This window comes from Glycine soja, chromosome 12 (assembly GCF_004193775.1).
Source record: "Glycine soja cultivar W05 chromosome 12, ASM419377v2, whole genome shotgun sequence".
In the NCBI taxonomy this organism is placed as follows: Eukaryota; Viridiplantae; Streptophyta; class Magnoliopsida; order Fabales; family Fabaceae; genus Glycine; species Glycine soja.
The window spans coordinates 41,655,545-41,671,177 of record NC_041013.1 but is presented as its reverse complement, the minus strand read 5'-3'; the positions used below and the strand labels follow the sequence as shown (position 1 = coordinate 41,671,177).

Below are 15,633 nucleotides of genomic sequence, written 5' to 3'. Positions count from 1 at the left end.
AAGAAAAAAGAAACCAGAGGACTAAATTAAAATAATGAACAATGTTAGAGGCCCAAAGTATTAATTTTGCTAAAAATGTAATATATTTTGACACTTTTTTTGCGCAAATTATTAATTTTGATATTGAAATAAGATGATCTCAGCTTTTCTTGAGTTTTTATGTGCAAAAGAAATAAGATGTCTATAAGCAAAGAATAAACCGACGCACGTTCATGTGTGAAAGATTCAAAGAAATTACTCTTAACATGGAATGAGAACTTATGCTTTGCTCCAGGATCAAAGTAACCCAAAGAGAGGAGAGAATAAGAAAAAGTTTCAAAAGCTTCTCTGCCACAGTTTGTAAAGTTTCCATGCATCTGGTGCCTACATAAACCCATGATGATCTAGTTTATTGCATCACTCTCTGTCTTCAACCATTTCCAGCATTTGGTTGCAATACTCTCTTGTCCTTTCTTAGTTCAACATTGATATTCCTCTCCAATGGCTACCATCATTTTGAGGTCTAATGAAGTGGTTCATGCCTTGGGCTTGTTTTGCATCTTGCTGTTGGTGCACAAGGGTGATGCCTATGAATTTGTAGTTGGAGGGCAAAAGGGTTGGAGTATCCCAAGTGACCCCAATTCCAACCCTTACAGTCAATGGGCACAAAAGAGCCGATTTCAAGTAGGAGACTCCCTAGGTAAGTTGTTATTCAACCCCAACCCAAGTTACCAACCGTATGCTGTCCTTATTAATTGGTTTTAACTTTTATCCATGGAAGGAGAAAAAAAGTGAGACCATTCTATTTTTTTTTTGTTAATATGGGACTATTTTAACTTGGTCTAAATTGAATTACATTTTTTAAGGTGGAATTAATTATGAGCAACAGTTTTTGGACACTTAAGTTTTTCAAACACCTAATTAACATTTATCATTTTTCTTTTCTTATTATATCATATCATTTATCATGTCTATATTTTTCTCTTTTTTATCTCTCTCATCTTAGATGTTAAATAGATTTTTGGGTGTCCAAAAATTATTTTGTTTATTATTTCTCACAATATGTAGTTTTATCATGTATCGTTGATCAGATATTAATTATACTTTTCTAAGTCAGAAGAAACCATTTTTTTCTCCTTTTTCTTTTATGGATACAAGATCTTTCGACCTTGTTTAGTCGGAAGTTTTAAGAAATTTTGGACCATAGGGCTACTAATCCAAAGGATAGAAACAGGGTGTTGTACCTAACACTTTCCAACACTAGAATGTTAAAACTTTGTAGCAAGTAAAATGACACAATCAATCATTTCAATAAAAAAATCCCCAGTTCATTATTAAAAAAAGGTGGAGTTATATTTCAATTTACCTCTCATGCCAATTGCAGTGTTCAATTACCCATCTGGCCAAGACTCAGTGATCCAAGTAAGTAGCCAAGACTATGCAAGTTGCAACACTGATGCATACAGTCAAAAATTCTCAGACGGCCACACAGTCATCAATCTCAACCAATCAGGGCCTCACTTCTTCATCAGTGGAAACAAAAACAGCTGTCTCAAAAATGAGAAGCTGGTGGTGATTGTGCTGGCAGACAGGAACAACAAAAACACAAACCAAACAAGCCCTCCCTCTCCTAATTCTCCTTCTCCTTCTCCTTCACTTTCAACACAGTCATTGGCTCCTTCACCAGCACCTTCTCAGCAAGTGGCTCCACCTCCACTTTCTCCAGTGGCAGCTCCTCCTCAGCAAGAGGCTCCTTCTCCACCATCTCCAGCCACAAATAACCCCACTCCAGCTCCTGTTAGTGATCAACCTTCTCCTCCTTCTCCTCCTCATAATGCTGCTTCTTCAATCTTGGTCAACTTTGCTTGTTCTGTTGGAGCGTTCATTGCTTCAGTTCTGGTTTTTTCTTTCTGAGTGGAGTGTATGTGATATGAGTGGTTCAGTATAATTTTTTAATTTTTTTCCACATTTTTCTTAATTTTTTATGGATTCTTATACTTTGAGTTCAGTATTATTAAACTGGCCTTTTGGTCCAAAGTTGGGATGCTATTTGATATTTGTTTGTGAAAACTGAGAAATAAGCTGACAATATATGTACCCTTTTGTGTGCTTCTTACTTGATGATTGTAATTTGTAAGAATATATTCTATACGTTGAACTTTAAATAAATAAAACCATTTTTAATTGTAATAGTCAGTAAATATGCCAGATTAAGGTACTTAATTTTGCTCCCTACGTACTGAAGCATAAGTTAACATGCTGACGAGTGTGAATTGTGATGTCATGTTCGCCACTTTTTCATTCTCCATCTGACGTGCTCTCCTCTCACCTCTTATGCATGTAACCAAGTTTATATGATGTATTAATGGAGTCAAAAGCAAGAGAGAAAAAAATCATTGATCATCCTATATCACAGCAACATTTGTTTTCAACCATAACCAGGTACAAAAAATTAGTGGAGGCAAAAACAAGATGCATTTATGGAGTTCCCGATCCATGTAATGATCATTTTACTGAATCAAAAACTAAAAAAATTATATTTTTGTGATTTATGATGGATATATAGATAACAATCTGCCAAAAGACCTCCTCGCTAAGCGGATCTAGCGAAATCAAAAGTCCTATGCTATAATAAATTGTCAATTACTTATCAAAAATTTTTGCCAAGCTCAACTTTTTTCATTAGTCTAATAGTGTTGTGAAAAATCGCGTCCATAATTCCAGCAACCTGAAACCACAGAGAAGAGTCGTGAACCATACAAATAGAGGAGAATACAAGTACTGGACCACAATATCTGAGATACAAACCGTGAAAATGCCACCAATAATAGCACAGACATTTGTGATAAAGTGAGAAAAGGACTTCTGGTTTTCCGTTATTAAGACCTGCTCACAAAAATAAACATGTAAACCGACCAAAAATTAAAAAGGAAAGCGGAAACTTATTCAAATCTACAATCTCCATAAGCAGACCTGCATGGGGGAGAGCTCAAGATGAAACTTAGCAACGGGAATGTGTAAACTCTGTGCCACACTGCTGTGCGCTGTGTACTCATACTCCTCAACTAATTTATATTCCTTTCTAGTTATCACCTCTGTTTTAACTATCTGAAGGTAATGCTCAATCTGCAGCCACAGATATCAGATAAATGTGTAAATAAATCTCCAAGCATCAGAGATGCTCGTCTTTCTGTAGTTATCAACATCCATAAAGAATGAAATAACCATGATTAAAGTCATTAAAAGATAAGATTCTATTAGAAGTCATGTTATCTCAGAGATACTAACACCTAATAAAGGAACTTCTAAATGGTTTTATTGCCTCAACCTCCATGTTGCTTTTTTTTTTTTCATTTGTTATCCTGTTGGCTGCTTCAAACAGAGATTACAGAAGCATACAAGATAATATAACCCAAATCTATTTAGGTTCAACAAGTTCGCACATTTTAAATGGTAAAACTAACAGTTTTAAGAAGGTTGAAGATTTAAGGAGGTCTTCACTCTCTGGTGATGTAACTTCACCATGCATAGGGAGAGGGAGAGCACAGCTTTTATTGATTTCTGTATTGTTTATCATAGAAGTCTAGAAGCATTCTGTAATGTATCAAAATTATTTTCCAGATTATGAAAAAAAAATGAATGAAGGAGCAGCAGGAAGGCCCCACTTTATCCTACAATCGAGCTGGAATGTGGTTTATAAAGGACAAAAAGGTATTATAGTCTCAAAAATGAATAGAACTTCATCAGCCCTGGGCATTCTTGCTATCTATTGCATCTTACTCTAGCAGATGCAGGTCAATATAACTTGTCCTTTAATAATCAAACATGCTGAGCCAACCATAAAAAGTCACATTCTCAAATAAAAAAGTTACTAAGTTAGAGGTTTTTATGTTAAACATTAACTTACAGTAACATTTGCTCCTAAATCATGTGTATTGATAAATGATCGACCATTCAGCCTGTCATGGCTGCTACCAACGTAAGGTATCAAGCGCTTCACATCACTCATGACCCTAAGTGATACTTTCCTTCCAAAAGATAAATGGTTTATGACATGTGACATGTTCATTTGAGAAGCATCAAAGGAATGGGCATTGGATCTAGCTGAGATGATCAAGTTTCCAGGAACCTACAGAGAGCAAAATAGCTTAAATTTCAGCATAATATGAGGTCATATCCCCTATTCAATTTATTTCTGTTATTTTGATATCAACAACTAAAGCTTCTATTAAAAGCAAAAGACATTTAAAAACAAGGTAGGAACCAAACATATCAGTTATTTCCAGAGCAACGTGAATCTTAGTTCATCCTCACACTGAAAACAAGAAAGCACTTGAGTTTTTTCTACATTACAGTAGAAGGTTAATTTTACCCATACAGGAGTATACCTTCTTGACACGCACATATCCATCAATTCTACATCCCCCTGTTGATGGTGCTGGTCTTTTTGTATTTGTCGCAACATTGGATTTATCTTCCAAAGGTAACTTCTGAGATTCTGAAGGGAGAGATGCCACTAAATTCTCCATTGTCTGCAGTGGGTATACTTCATATCAGGCATGTTTCACTCTAATGGTAACGTGATGTTCAATTACATTTAAAAGCATTGAGTAGACTCTTTTATGTTAAACTTGATTCAAATAAGGCTAATTTAAATTAAATATAATGTGCACCTTGACTAGGCTATCTGTGTCACGATCTCCATAATAGGACTCATGATCATGATGTCCATGGTCACTTCTGAAATAGGAAAAAGATGACTAGATATGATCAGAAATCCAAAACTTTAAAAACCCAATCACAGACCAAAGAGGTTCAATATTCTGGATGTACATAAACAATAGCTATCTAGATATTATCATGTAGATTTCATTGAATTGACATTGCCTACAGATATAATGATTTGCTGCTGCAATGTCCAAGGAGGAAAAGTATCGGCAGCAGCTCCAAGTTATCTTTCATTACTACTGCATAGGACATCTCACATGAAAAATTCCTATATGATCGTCCTTTGAAAATTAAGCTGATATACCTATTCCAATACTAGCATCTTACATCCTCCCAATCTTCTGTCATTACTATTGGCCTTTGATCAGTATTCCCATTCTAGACAAGATTTGAGGACCATTCCCATGATTTTTAGAAGGGAAAAAGAAATATATGATTCACATGGAAAAATGTAATATAATTATGCAAATAAACAAGCATGCAATACCTAAAAAATGGTAGGCAGACAAGTATTATTCCAAAAAAAAAGTAAAAAAAGATCTTGTATTATTACCTAACGTCACTTCCTTTACGAAAGATACGAATTGAAGGATACCCTTGTATATGATGGCTGGATATTGAGAAGAATAGAAAAAAAAACACAAGAAAAAGGTAACAAAGTTAGCAAAGATGACAAAAGGAAATATCAAATTACAATGAAGAACGTGTACTTTCAATCAAGCTAATTTAATATGGTTACAGCTCATCTCCATCTTCATAGTAAGCCAAGCATATATCTATAAACCTATATCATAAATTTGTTTGTAATAATCCATGATCTTGGCATGATTCTAACCTCCTGGATGTAATTCCTGTAAGCAATGACAGAATACATTATATAATATTACAAAAGAATGTATATCTTTGTTAGAATATATAAAAATATCCAATGTTATCCTGAATCCTGATCATATCTTAGATTATCCTTTATAAGGTTTCCTATTTAGTAGGATTATGATTAGTATAAATAAGGGTCAGATTATTATCCAGACTCTTTTCTCTCTATCTCCTCTCTCTATATTGTGGTTGGTAGATACAAAATGTATCTCATTTCAATTAATGTTTAATATTTAATACAATTCAAATACTCCGATTGTTTTCTTTTTCCATCCATTTTGAAAAATCTATACTACTGCCTTAATTGCCCCTAAGTAATAACTAATAAGTGACATGTGAGACCAATTGATGAAAGCACTTCGTCCACATTCACAAAAATCAAACTCTAGGAGAACAAATGCTCAGTGACAAGGAACTTATCCCCTGTTTTCTTTCCAATATTTTTTCCACCGAAATGTTTAACTCTAGTCATTTTTTTCCACCAACCCATCAGCCTGATTGCATTTATAACTATCTTATCTCTGTACTTTCATCCAAGGTAAAAACTTTCAACAAGGTCCATATATGACTCAGTAAAATTGTAAAGGATAGAAAAAATTAAATTGTATATAAATAAATACAACAGAAAGATCAAGGAGATAACTAAATCAGCTATAAGTAAGAAATTGAATTCTTAGAAAAGGGGTACCTCCGGCACAAGTCTCCGTCTTCAGTGCAATCTACCCTCCCCAAAATAATACGACCATCCATTTCTGGATCATATCTACATAAAAATGCAATTGTACAAATTAGACATCAAATTAGTAAACTGATGCTAAGATAATTACCAATTAAACAAAGGAGATGACACAGTAAACTTTCTAAAGTATAATTTCTAGGAATGAGACAAACACGGTAAAAATTAAAGTACCTCTCTTTAATAATTTTAGCTGTCTTCTCCCATGATGGTTTCTGAAAGGAAAAGAGATGGAAGTGTCACATAAAAACCTTCAAAATTAAACAGAAGAACTTCTACATGATTAAGTAATTCATCAATCATCTTATATGGAAGATGATATACACTATGTAGCACTTACACACTTTGATTGCCATATCATTTAAAAGCTTCTGCAACATGAAGTGGCATTAGTCACTATTAAAGTGTATTTGTTGATGAGGTTGCATTGATCTAAGCATTCAAATTAGCCTTTACCCCTACTGCATTGTTTCTACCTAAGGGAACATTTGTTTCTTAAGGAATAAAATTTTTTGATAATAGAAACAGAAAAGTAAATGCATTTAGACAACAATATAGACACCAGGAACACCTTATTTGTTGAAGTGATGAGGAAACAAGAAATGAAGATAAAATAATTACCAAGCGTTGACTCCAGTAACACCAAGGAGCATAAAAATTAACAACTGTAATCAGAAACCTGCAAAAAGGTTATCCAAAATGGGGTTAATGATACAAAAAAATAAATAACTCAAACTCAAAAAAACAACAAATGAATGAATTACATGACTAACCCACTTACTGATGAGCATATTTATCAAAATTTTGTGTTGTGAGTACAACAGAACCTTCAACAGATTCTTCATTTACTTCATTATCATGCTTAATGCTGTTAGCAGCTGGTTCTGAATGGAATTCAGCACCAGTAGGTCTTAAATTTGAATCAATAGAAAACTTGCGAACTGTTTTTGTTAGATTCAGCCTGTTCTGAAAACAAGAGGTCACAAATGAAGGACAAGGATGAAATATCAACAAACCAAAGACAATAATGTATTATAGCACAGGAAATAATATAATTTATAAAAAGATGGATTTCACTTAGAACATAAAGAATAGTGCCAAAAGAAGCGCCAAATCTATGTCAAGTACTTTTTATATTTCAGTGCCCTGGCTTCACACTTCAGGGGCAAATATGGCATATAAAATTTTGAAAGTCTATTAATGAATAAACATTCTGAAGGTTAAGGTTATCTTTACAAATTAACACTGAAATTTCTAGAAGAACCAATAAACAACATTTTCTAGTGGTTAATTACAGGTTGCTTAGGTATGAGTTCACAAAATTATAAAAAAACACCTTCGATGAATAGTATCCTCATTTTTAGCTAATACTTTGCTATTCAATCTTGATGAATATTTCCATTGATACAAGGGTTTACAGCTAACATTTTATGGCCTTATTACATTAACCAAATGGAAATATTAAATGAATGGAGATATTAATTTTTTTGCTGTCTTATAGATAGTTTAACTACACTATGGTCAACTTGGAATATGACACATTTAACTAATTAAAAACCAAAGCAAGCAAAATTTCTTAAAACCAGAAGCATAAATCATTTTTGCAAGAGATGATCAAATGGGATAATAGAAACTTACTGTGCCCAGCACATCACTCACATCAACTGCTGCAAACTCACAGGAGAGGGCAGGAAAACTACAATATAAATTGGAGCCATCAGCAGGAAACAATTAATAAAGAAAAGGAGAGTTCATAAATAGCCATGATATTAAATGAACATGGAATAATATCGTAAATAGCTATAGCTATATGAATTGAACAAGGAATATAAACTGAGAGAAAAATCATGATACATAAAAAACAAATTTATCAGCATGGCAATCCTTTATTTCATGTCAATTTCACGAACCATCACAATGTATCAATATATATATATATATATATACACATATATATATGGATTTCCAGTTCTCCAACATCCCATCCCATCCCAGTTTGACAAGGAGCTTGAAAGGAAGAAAGAAGTGCATTCTATGACATCATTGATACAGAAACAGAAAAGTTTTAACCTCTTCCTTGAAGGGAATAATTTATGTCAAATTACAAACCATTTTCTTCAACAAATTAACCAATATTTTGATGAACAAGTTACCAAACCCCCAAAAAATACCCTTTGTAGATTCTCTAATGGAGAGTTGCACATTCTTGATAACAAGTGACGGTACAAATATTATGCAGCCCAAGTTCTATGCTGTATACAAAGCCCAGGTGGAGAAAACCATGCAGCTACCAATAATTTGCATATACAAAGATATCAAATGCCTATTTAGCCTTCTACCTGATATTGAAATCTATACGTAAGTAGTCCCCATCAGAACTCTTGTCAACAATCACTTGTGTAGAGGTGCTGACAGACAGATAACTGTTAAGCTCCTGCACCACAGTTGCATGATATAAATCAATATGAATTTTGATAACCAAATCAAAGATAAAATTTGACAAAACCAAATTGATGCATGGGACCTAATATCAATCCAGAACACTTACATAAAGGCTTCACATGTCATAAAGATAAATATTAGTGGTAAAAGCTACAGACCATTCCAAATAAAAATATCATGGCGAGAGCTGCTACTATGGATAGCCCTGCTCCAGATAATGATGCCTCAGTTAAATCTCTTGGGATTTTTCTGTAGACGGAAGAAACAGGTAAACCCATATCTATTAGCAAAAAGATAACGTCACATGCATTCACAAATCCACTCCTATATATTTTGAGTCCTTATATTTGAGTGACTTAATTTCTTATTCCACTCTCCCTCAGAATAACATATCCCATTCTTGCCTGTTTGGTTTCAGAAAACATTTTTCTTTCATTTCTTGTTTTAAGTTTTCACAAATAATTACAAAAATATCATTTTGTTTTCACTTTATTTCTTGTTGCCAAAAATTTACATAAAAAGTTATTATTAAGAGAGAGGTATGTTTTTGCCTTCATTTTTGCATATAGACACTGATTAAATAATAAATACCGCATCATTGCTCTCTTATGCTGCACATTTCTCTCAAATCATTCTCCACAGAACATAAAAATAAATACAAAACCATTTAAACCAATCGCAATGTTTTAAAAAACAACCCACGATAGTGTTTTCAGCTGCAACTTCAAGGTCTCTGGAGTGTCCAACCGTAATATAGCCGCAATTATTCGCAATTTCCCACAATATCAAGGAACTCGAGGAAAAACCGTAACTGCGATCATTTTTAAAAACCTTGATCAAATGCATAACAACAGCAAAGCGAATTGAATTGCAGCTACACCAAAACAAAACACACAGTCACAGGCTACGAAAGCCATGATATAGGAATGACTAAGCGAATAACAGAGACAATAATTATTATCATCGGTAGCAATCGCTGACAAAACATTTGTGATCAAATTGACGGAAGCACCGGCATTGCAACTGAAGATTCGAACGCGAACATACAATTCGGTGCGTTCGCATTGATAGATAGAATAGAAAAAGCTGATCAAGAAACGCGAAATGCTCGAATTTGGAAGGAAAAAGAAAATATAGAAACACGTGATGAGAGGGAGATCCTAACCTGTAAAAATCGACGGATTTGATTTTGCTTGAGGAAATCATGGTTGCGAGAAAGTGGACTGAATTTCACAGGAAAAAATGGAAAATGAAAGGAGAATTTTGAGAAAGCTTAAAACCCAAGGGCTTGAGATTTGAGAAATGAGATTGTAACAATGGTAATAGATCAATCGAAGGAGGAGAAGGAGAAGGAGAAGGAGTTTTTCTTCAACTGTTAGCTTTTCCGTTGTGAGTTTTTCGTTCCATACTAACTAAAAATTCGCGCTCGCTCTGGTGTCACTCTCACTCTATTATGCGCCAAAATTATTATTATTATTTTTTATTTTTGATATCTCTGTATCTGTAGAGTCACTTTTGTCCAAAAAAAAATTGAAAAAAAAAACACAAGAAAATAAACAATAAGAAATTAAAATGTATGTCGTATAGTTTAAGGGTTGCAATAAAAAAATTATTAAACCCTAAAATAAACAATAAGAAAATTAAAATATATTACTTAACCCTTAAATTTTTTTGAACTGCCAAAAAAAATTATTCATAAAAGCCATTTGAGGAGTAAAAGTAGTAATGTATTCATACTTTATATACAAAATTTACTTATATATTCTGACTTAATTTATAGTAAGAGAAATTTGTTAGAAAAATATAGTATTTGATTTGTTAAAATATTTCTAAGGATGTTGGAATGCATTAAAAGGTAATATATTTCCTCTGAAAAAATTGAAAATATATTAATAATTACACACATCTATATACACTTAAAAAAAAAAAGAGTTGAACAATATTTGATATCGAACAATATCCTATTTAGCTATGGGCAAATTCTCTTTTAATCTAACATATGAGTGGCAACAGAAAAATCAAGAGAAAAATCAGAGAATTTCAAGGAGAGTAGCAACAGAAAAAGCTAGATCTGATAAATCAAATGTGGATGATGAACTACATTCAAAGTTCAAACCAGGGCTGCAAGACAAAGAGATGCCCTTCAACATAATAAAAGAATCCTACGAAAGATGCCATTCAAAGTTAAAAGAATCCTAATAAAATTAAAGATGCCCCTCAAGAAGGATTGCCATCACTAAAGGAAAACTAACTCCTAATTGGAAAGCCATATATTGTGTGGTTAGAAAGGTCTGGAAAGAGGTGTATAGACTTGAGAGTTGAGACACTTCAAAACAAGGAAGTTTCAAGGTACTGCAATGCAACTTTATGATAATGTTAATTGAAATATGGAGCATAAATCAATGACACTTAGTACACACATTATTTTTGTATTGTTACACTTTGCGTTCTCATAATGGCTTGGATGTTAAAGTCTCTTTGTAGATACCTCCTTTCTTCCACTGTCATCTTGGGCCAACACTGATCAAACTCTTCTCTTCATGACTATAGCAAAATTGAGTGGGACTCGGCCATCCTTGGAGGCCTAATGCATGGCATATCTTGATCACAATCTATATATAGCTAATGCCTAATGACATATACTTCATAACACTTCATCTAATTTATTTATTTTTTCTTCGATTTAGATATATGAGATGAAAGCATTTTTTATAATTTCATTCCATCATAAAATTATTCTTACAATGAAGTAGCTAATAACTTATATGGTTGTATTCCATTCCATTTCGTTCTATTCTATTTCATTTCCCTTACCATTACAAACTATTTGAAATGCATATGCTTTATTACAAGTACAAATATTTCATTGAAATGTACCTAAACTTTATTCAAGATAAAGTACATTTTCAATTTTTAAAGAGAAAACATAGTTTTTTTCATAGTGTATTTGTTTGACATATATTATTGGAAATATAGATATGGGTATACTACACAATCATGTTTTTAGGTTTGAAAAAAGATAGCTACCCAAAATATATTCTTAGGCTTATTTTATAAGATCATTCCTACTAAATCATATCCACGGTCTTAGAAAGGTAGGTCAGTATATATAATTTCTTGGAAACAAAAATATGATGATTTATTGATTTTATGTGTATACTCCAATATCAGTAATAAATTGGTTCATTTATAAGACTGTAAATAGAGACATTAATTCTAATATAATGTTAAAAATAAAATTGTAAATCATATAATAGTTACAAATTATTTACATAATAGCATAATCATTACAAATTCTTTCTCATAAAGAATGATTCATGTCTTTCAAAAGGCATGGGTAATATAGGTAAAGTAACGGGAGAGAAACAGGGTATTTTATTTCATTTTAGCGACTTTTACTCTTGAGTTAAAAAAATGCATAGAGCCAAGTTTTTAAATCATAGAAAAAACTTATATATAGGCAATTAGGCATGATAAATTTCCTTTGTAAAAAAAAAAAAAAAAGCATGATAAATTTCTAATAATATCATTCAAATTACGAAATGGGCTAATAATTTTGAGAGTTCACCGAAATTTTGGATAATTTGAATGTGCACATGGTCATTACTTCCTGCACCCATTTTTGGCTTCTTGCATCCCCATAATTTTAATATCCCCATTTTACCCTTCATCCGCATAAGTTTTCCACAATTTTTTGAGGTAGGTTGCATTCAATTACTTCATCTCCGTCCTTCTTATGTCTAGACAATGCATAGGAAGTTAATGTTTCAAGTAATTTCTAATTTTTTTCATTCACTTATAGTTTTGCATAGGCAATTTCGTAAGTTAATTTTATTTATACAAATTTAGTAATCCAAAATAAAAATTGTATTTCAGATTACTCAATTCAAAATTAGACTTACTTAATTATTGATTACCAAATCTATAACAATTCTAACAAGGTTTCAAGTTGAGTAATCTAGAATTTTGATTTTCATATTACTCAATCTGAAACCATGTTAGAATCATTACGAATTTGGTAATCTAAAATTAGGTTACCTGGTTACCTATCTATTAAGGCTTACATTCTTCAAATTCTAATCATAAACGAAAATGTCATTGAAAAAGAAAATAGTCGAAGCAAAACTTATTGTGACCAGTACAAAGACTCGAGAACCTACTTGTTGCTGCCTCCAATGGTTGCAAGGCGTTGCCACACAAAGAAGCAAGAACCTGCTTCCAAGCTGCGACAACATGAGGGAAAGGAAAAGGGTGAAAGGTTGAGGCACAAGGGAAAGGGAACGGGTGCTAAGGTTTAAAACAATGGAAAGGGAAATGGGTGTTGGGGTTCGACAAAAGGATTCAGGGGTGTTTGGTGAGTGTAATGGACAATGAAGGACTTGTTTGTTCATTTACTTTCTTTAAAGTTTCCTATGAGTTCAAGGAAGCAAAATATGAGGTGCAGGAGGCAATTGGCCCTACTCGATTTTTCATGTAAAAATAAGAAATTACTAAAATGATTAAAAATATCAACAAGAGATTAATGTATAAATAAAAATTTTCTATGAAATTTTAGATTTTTCATGAAAATAAGAAAATATTTTATATATTGTTAAAAGTTATCTAATATCCTTATACATTAATTTATGGGGGATATGATTTTCAAGAATAAGAACAAACTACAAAGTACAAGCATAATGTCCAGCCGTCAACTGGGAGTGAAAAAAAGTTGTATTTGATATTTTAAGGATTTATATATTTTATTTCTAGCAAAATAACGTCAAGCGCATCTGGTGTAGTGGTATCATAGTACCCTCCCACGGTACTGACCGGGGTTCGATTCCCCGGATGCGCAAGGTTACCAAATTTTATTTTAAAATATTATTATTATTATTATTATTTTAATAAAAAAAAACATTAACTTGTAAGTAACGAACCTGATGCATATACTCTGGGACCAGAACTTCCTCTAGTCTATAATTTAAGAGATTTTTTTCACTCTGACTTATAATATTATTAGGCAATAAAAAGTGACGGCTTCAGAAATTTTAACTTAAGGAGACAATGCTCATATAAATTGGTGAAGGTAATACTCATATTATTGATTATTTCTTAATTATGTTTCAAATTATAGGGATAATTTATAACTGTGTATATCATATAAAAAATTAAAAATCTTTTCCCCCAAGGTATATGTGTCCCTCAATGAAGACATTTACTTTTTTTTTCTTATAAAAAGAGAAATTAGTAATTAACATATTTAAAAATGAGGCTGGAACATAAAAAAACACACCAAACTTTTTTCTTATAGGCAAAATTGTATTTTTGGTCTGTCACTTTAGGTCCAATTTCGTATTTGGTCCCCCACTAATTTAATTCACAAATTGATCCCCCTGTTTAGTAAAATCTTACAATGTTGGTCCTTGAAGCCTCAATTGGACGTTGACTGTCACGTGTCATCGTCTGAGAGACACTTGAATTACGTTTTTTTAACCCATATGTGGTAAAAAAAAATTCACCCTGAAAAAACCCTAAAACCAAATTATTTACAAATCTCTAACCCTAAAACCAATTTATTTACAAATCCCTAACCCTAACCCTAAATCCCTAACTGATCTCATCGACACCCTTCAAGACCAACAACAGCAACAACGACAGGTTAAGGTTCTTGTCGAGTTCTGACAGAGGCTGTCCCAGGGTTTCGATTTGGAGTTCCAGGACTTGGTTTTGCGGGCATGTGGATTCTCTCTCTTTTTATCTATTTATTTATATACATAACCAAACCCCATAATGTAATTTTTTTTATCATAGTTTACTCAGCTAGATTTCCTTCGAATCATAAATTAGATACATTAGTTTACACAAAATAAAATTCATTTTTATTTATTTATAATAAAGTCTGTATTTTCTGAAAAGGGGTTAGGAATCAAGAATGAGAAGAAGAAGAAAGGGTTGGCTTCGGCCCCAAAATACACACACCCACTGCAAGTGAGTGAGAGAGAGAGAGAGAAATGGGAGAGGGAGAGAACACAGAAATAAAAATAGAAACATAAACAGAATTAGAAGCAACATCAACGTGGAGCCTCGGAAAACACTCAGATAATCGAACTTTCGGAGAAGCTAACGAACAGGAACCTCAACGCCAAGATTGAGGTCGCGTGGGAGATAAGGAAGATGGTTCGGAAATCGTCGTCGCCGTCGCCGAAGACGCGCGCGAAGCTCGCCACAGTGGGTGTGATTGAATCGCTTGTGTTGATGCTCTCTTCTTCCAACGTCGACGCTCGCCAATCCTCACTCCTCACCCTCCTCAACCTCGTTGTTCGCAACGAACGATACCCCCCTTCTTCTCTCCCAAGATGCATGCTTTTTTGTGAATTGTGAAATGGGTTTGGGAATTTGGCTTCTGGGTCTTTGTGTAAACCTTTTTTGGTTCTTATGAATTTGATTTTTATGTGTTGTGATGTGGATGGTGTGGATATTGAGTGTTATTGTCATAGTGTGATGCTTAATTTTATCCCAATAGAAAGAAGAAGAAAATAGAGTATAAAGGCACTGTTTTTTATTTAATTTTAGGGTTAGGGATTTGTAAATAAATTGGTTTTAGGGTTTTTTTCAGGGTAAGAAAATTTTATCGCAGGTAAGTTAAAAAACACAATTCAAGGTGCCTCTTAGACATTAACACGTGACAGTCAACGTTTGAACTTAATGGTTAACGTCCAGTTGAGGTTTCAGGGACCAACATTGTAAGATTTTACTAAACAGGAAAACCCAATTTGTAAATTAAATTAGTGGGGGACCAAATGCGAAATTGAACTTAAAGTGGGGGACCAAAAGTACAATTTTATCTTTCTTATATATGTCTCTACGCCAAGATTGAGAATTAAGAAAGGTGA

The 15,633-nt window shown here is 33.1% G+C and overlaps 2 protein-coding genes and 1 non-coding gene across 3 annotated transcripts; 2 read left to right on the top strand and 1 right to left on the bottom strand.

Annotated features, from left to right (window-relative positions):
- The first annotated feature begins 379 nt into the window (after window positions 1-379).
- On the top strand, window positions 380-2,169 carry LOC114378384 (early nodulin-like protein 1). Its single transcript, XM_028336972.1, has 2 exons — window positions 380-679; window positions 1,364-2,169. The coding sequence occupies exons 1-2, from the start codon at window positions 481-483 to the stop codon at window positions 1,891-1,893; spliced, it is 729 nt and encodes a 242-aa protein (XP_028192773.1). The 5' UTR covers window positions 380-480; the 3' UTR covers window positions 1,894-2,169.
- Window positions 2,170-2,359: 190 nt separating this feature from the next.
- LOC114378383 (protein disulfide-isomerase 5-4-like) lies at window positions 2,360-10,160 on the bottom strand. Its single transcript, XM_028336970.1, has 15 exons — window positions 9,927-10,160; window positions 8,920-9,010; window positions 8,659-8,753; window positions 7,958-8,015; window positions 7,101-7,285; window positions 6,941-6,998; window positions 6,494-6,534; window positions 6,272-6,346; window positions 5,261-5,317; window positions 4,653-4,719; window positions 4,368-4,511; window positions 3,887-4,108; window positions 2,953-3,105; window positions 2,788-2,865; window positions 2,360-2,707 (listed from the first exon to the last, which is right to left on the bottom strand). The coding sequence occupies exons 1-15, from the start codon at window positions 9,965-9,967 to the stop codon at window positions 2,630-2,632; spliced, it is 1,443 nt and encodes a 480-aa protein (XP_028192771.1). The 5' UTR covers window positions 9,968-10,160; the 3' UTR covers window positions 2,360-2,629.
- A 3,364-nt stretch (window positions 10,161-13,524) lies between these two features.
- On the top strand, window positions 13,525-13,595 carry TRNAG-CCC. The gene has a single exon. It is a non-coding gene; the product is annotated as a tRNA-Gly (tRNA).
- The last annotated feature ends 2,038 nt before the right edge of the window (window positions 13,596-15,633 follow it).

Coding starts and splice junctions, on each gene's coding strand:
- LOC114378384 (XM_028336972.1), top strand. CDS start 481: ATGGCTACCATCATTTTGAGGTCTAATGAAGTGGTTCATGCCTTGGGC. Junction 680..1,363: donor TCAAGTAGGAGACTCCCTAG/GTAAGTTGTTAT, acceptor TGCCAATTGCAG/TGTTCAATTACCCATCTGGC.
- LOC114378383 (XM_028336970.1), bottom strand. CDS start 9,967: ATGATTTCCTCAAGCAAAATCAAATCCGTCGATTTTTACAG. Junction 7,286..7,957: donor TGAGTGATGTGCTGGGCACA/GTAAGTTTCTAT, acceptor TCTTGTTTTCAG/AACAGGCTGAATCTAACAAA. Junction 6,535..6,940: donor GTTACTGGAGTCAACGCTTG/GTAATTATTTTA, acceptor TTTTCCTTTCAG/AAACCATCATGGGAGAAGAC.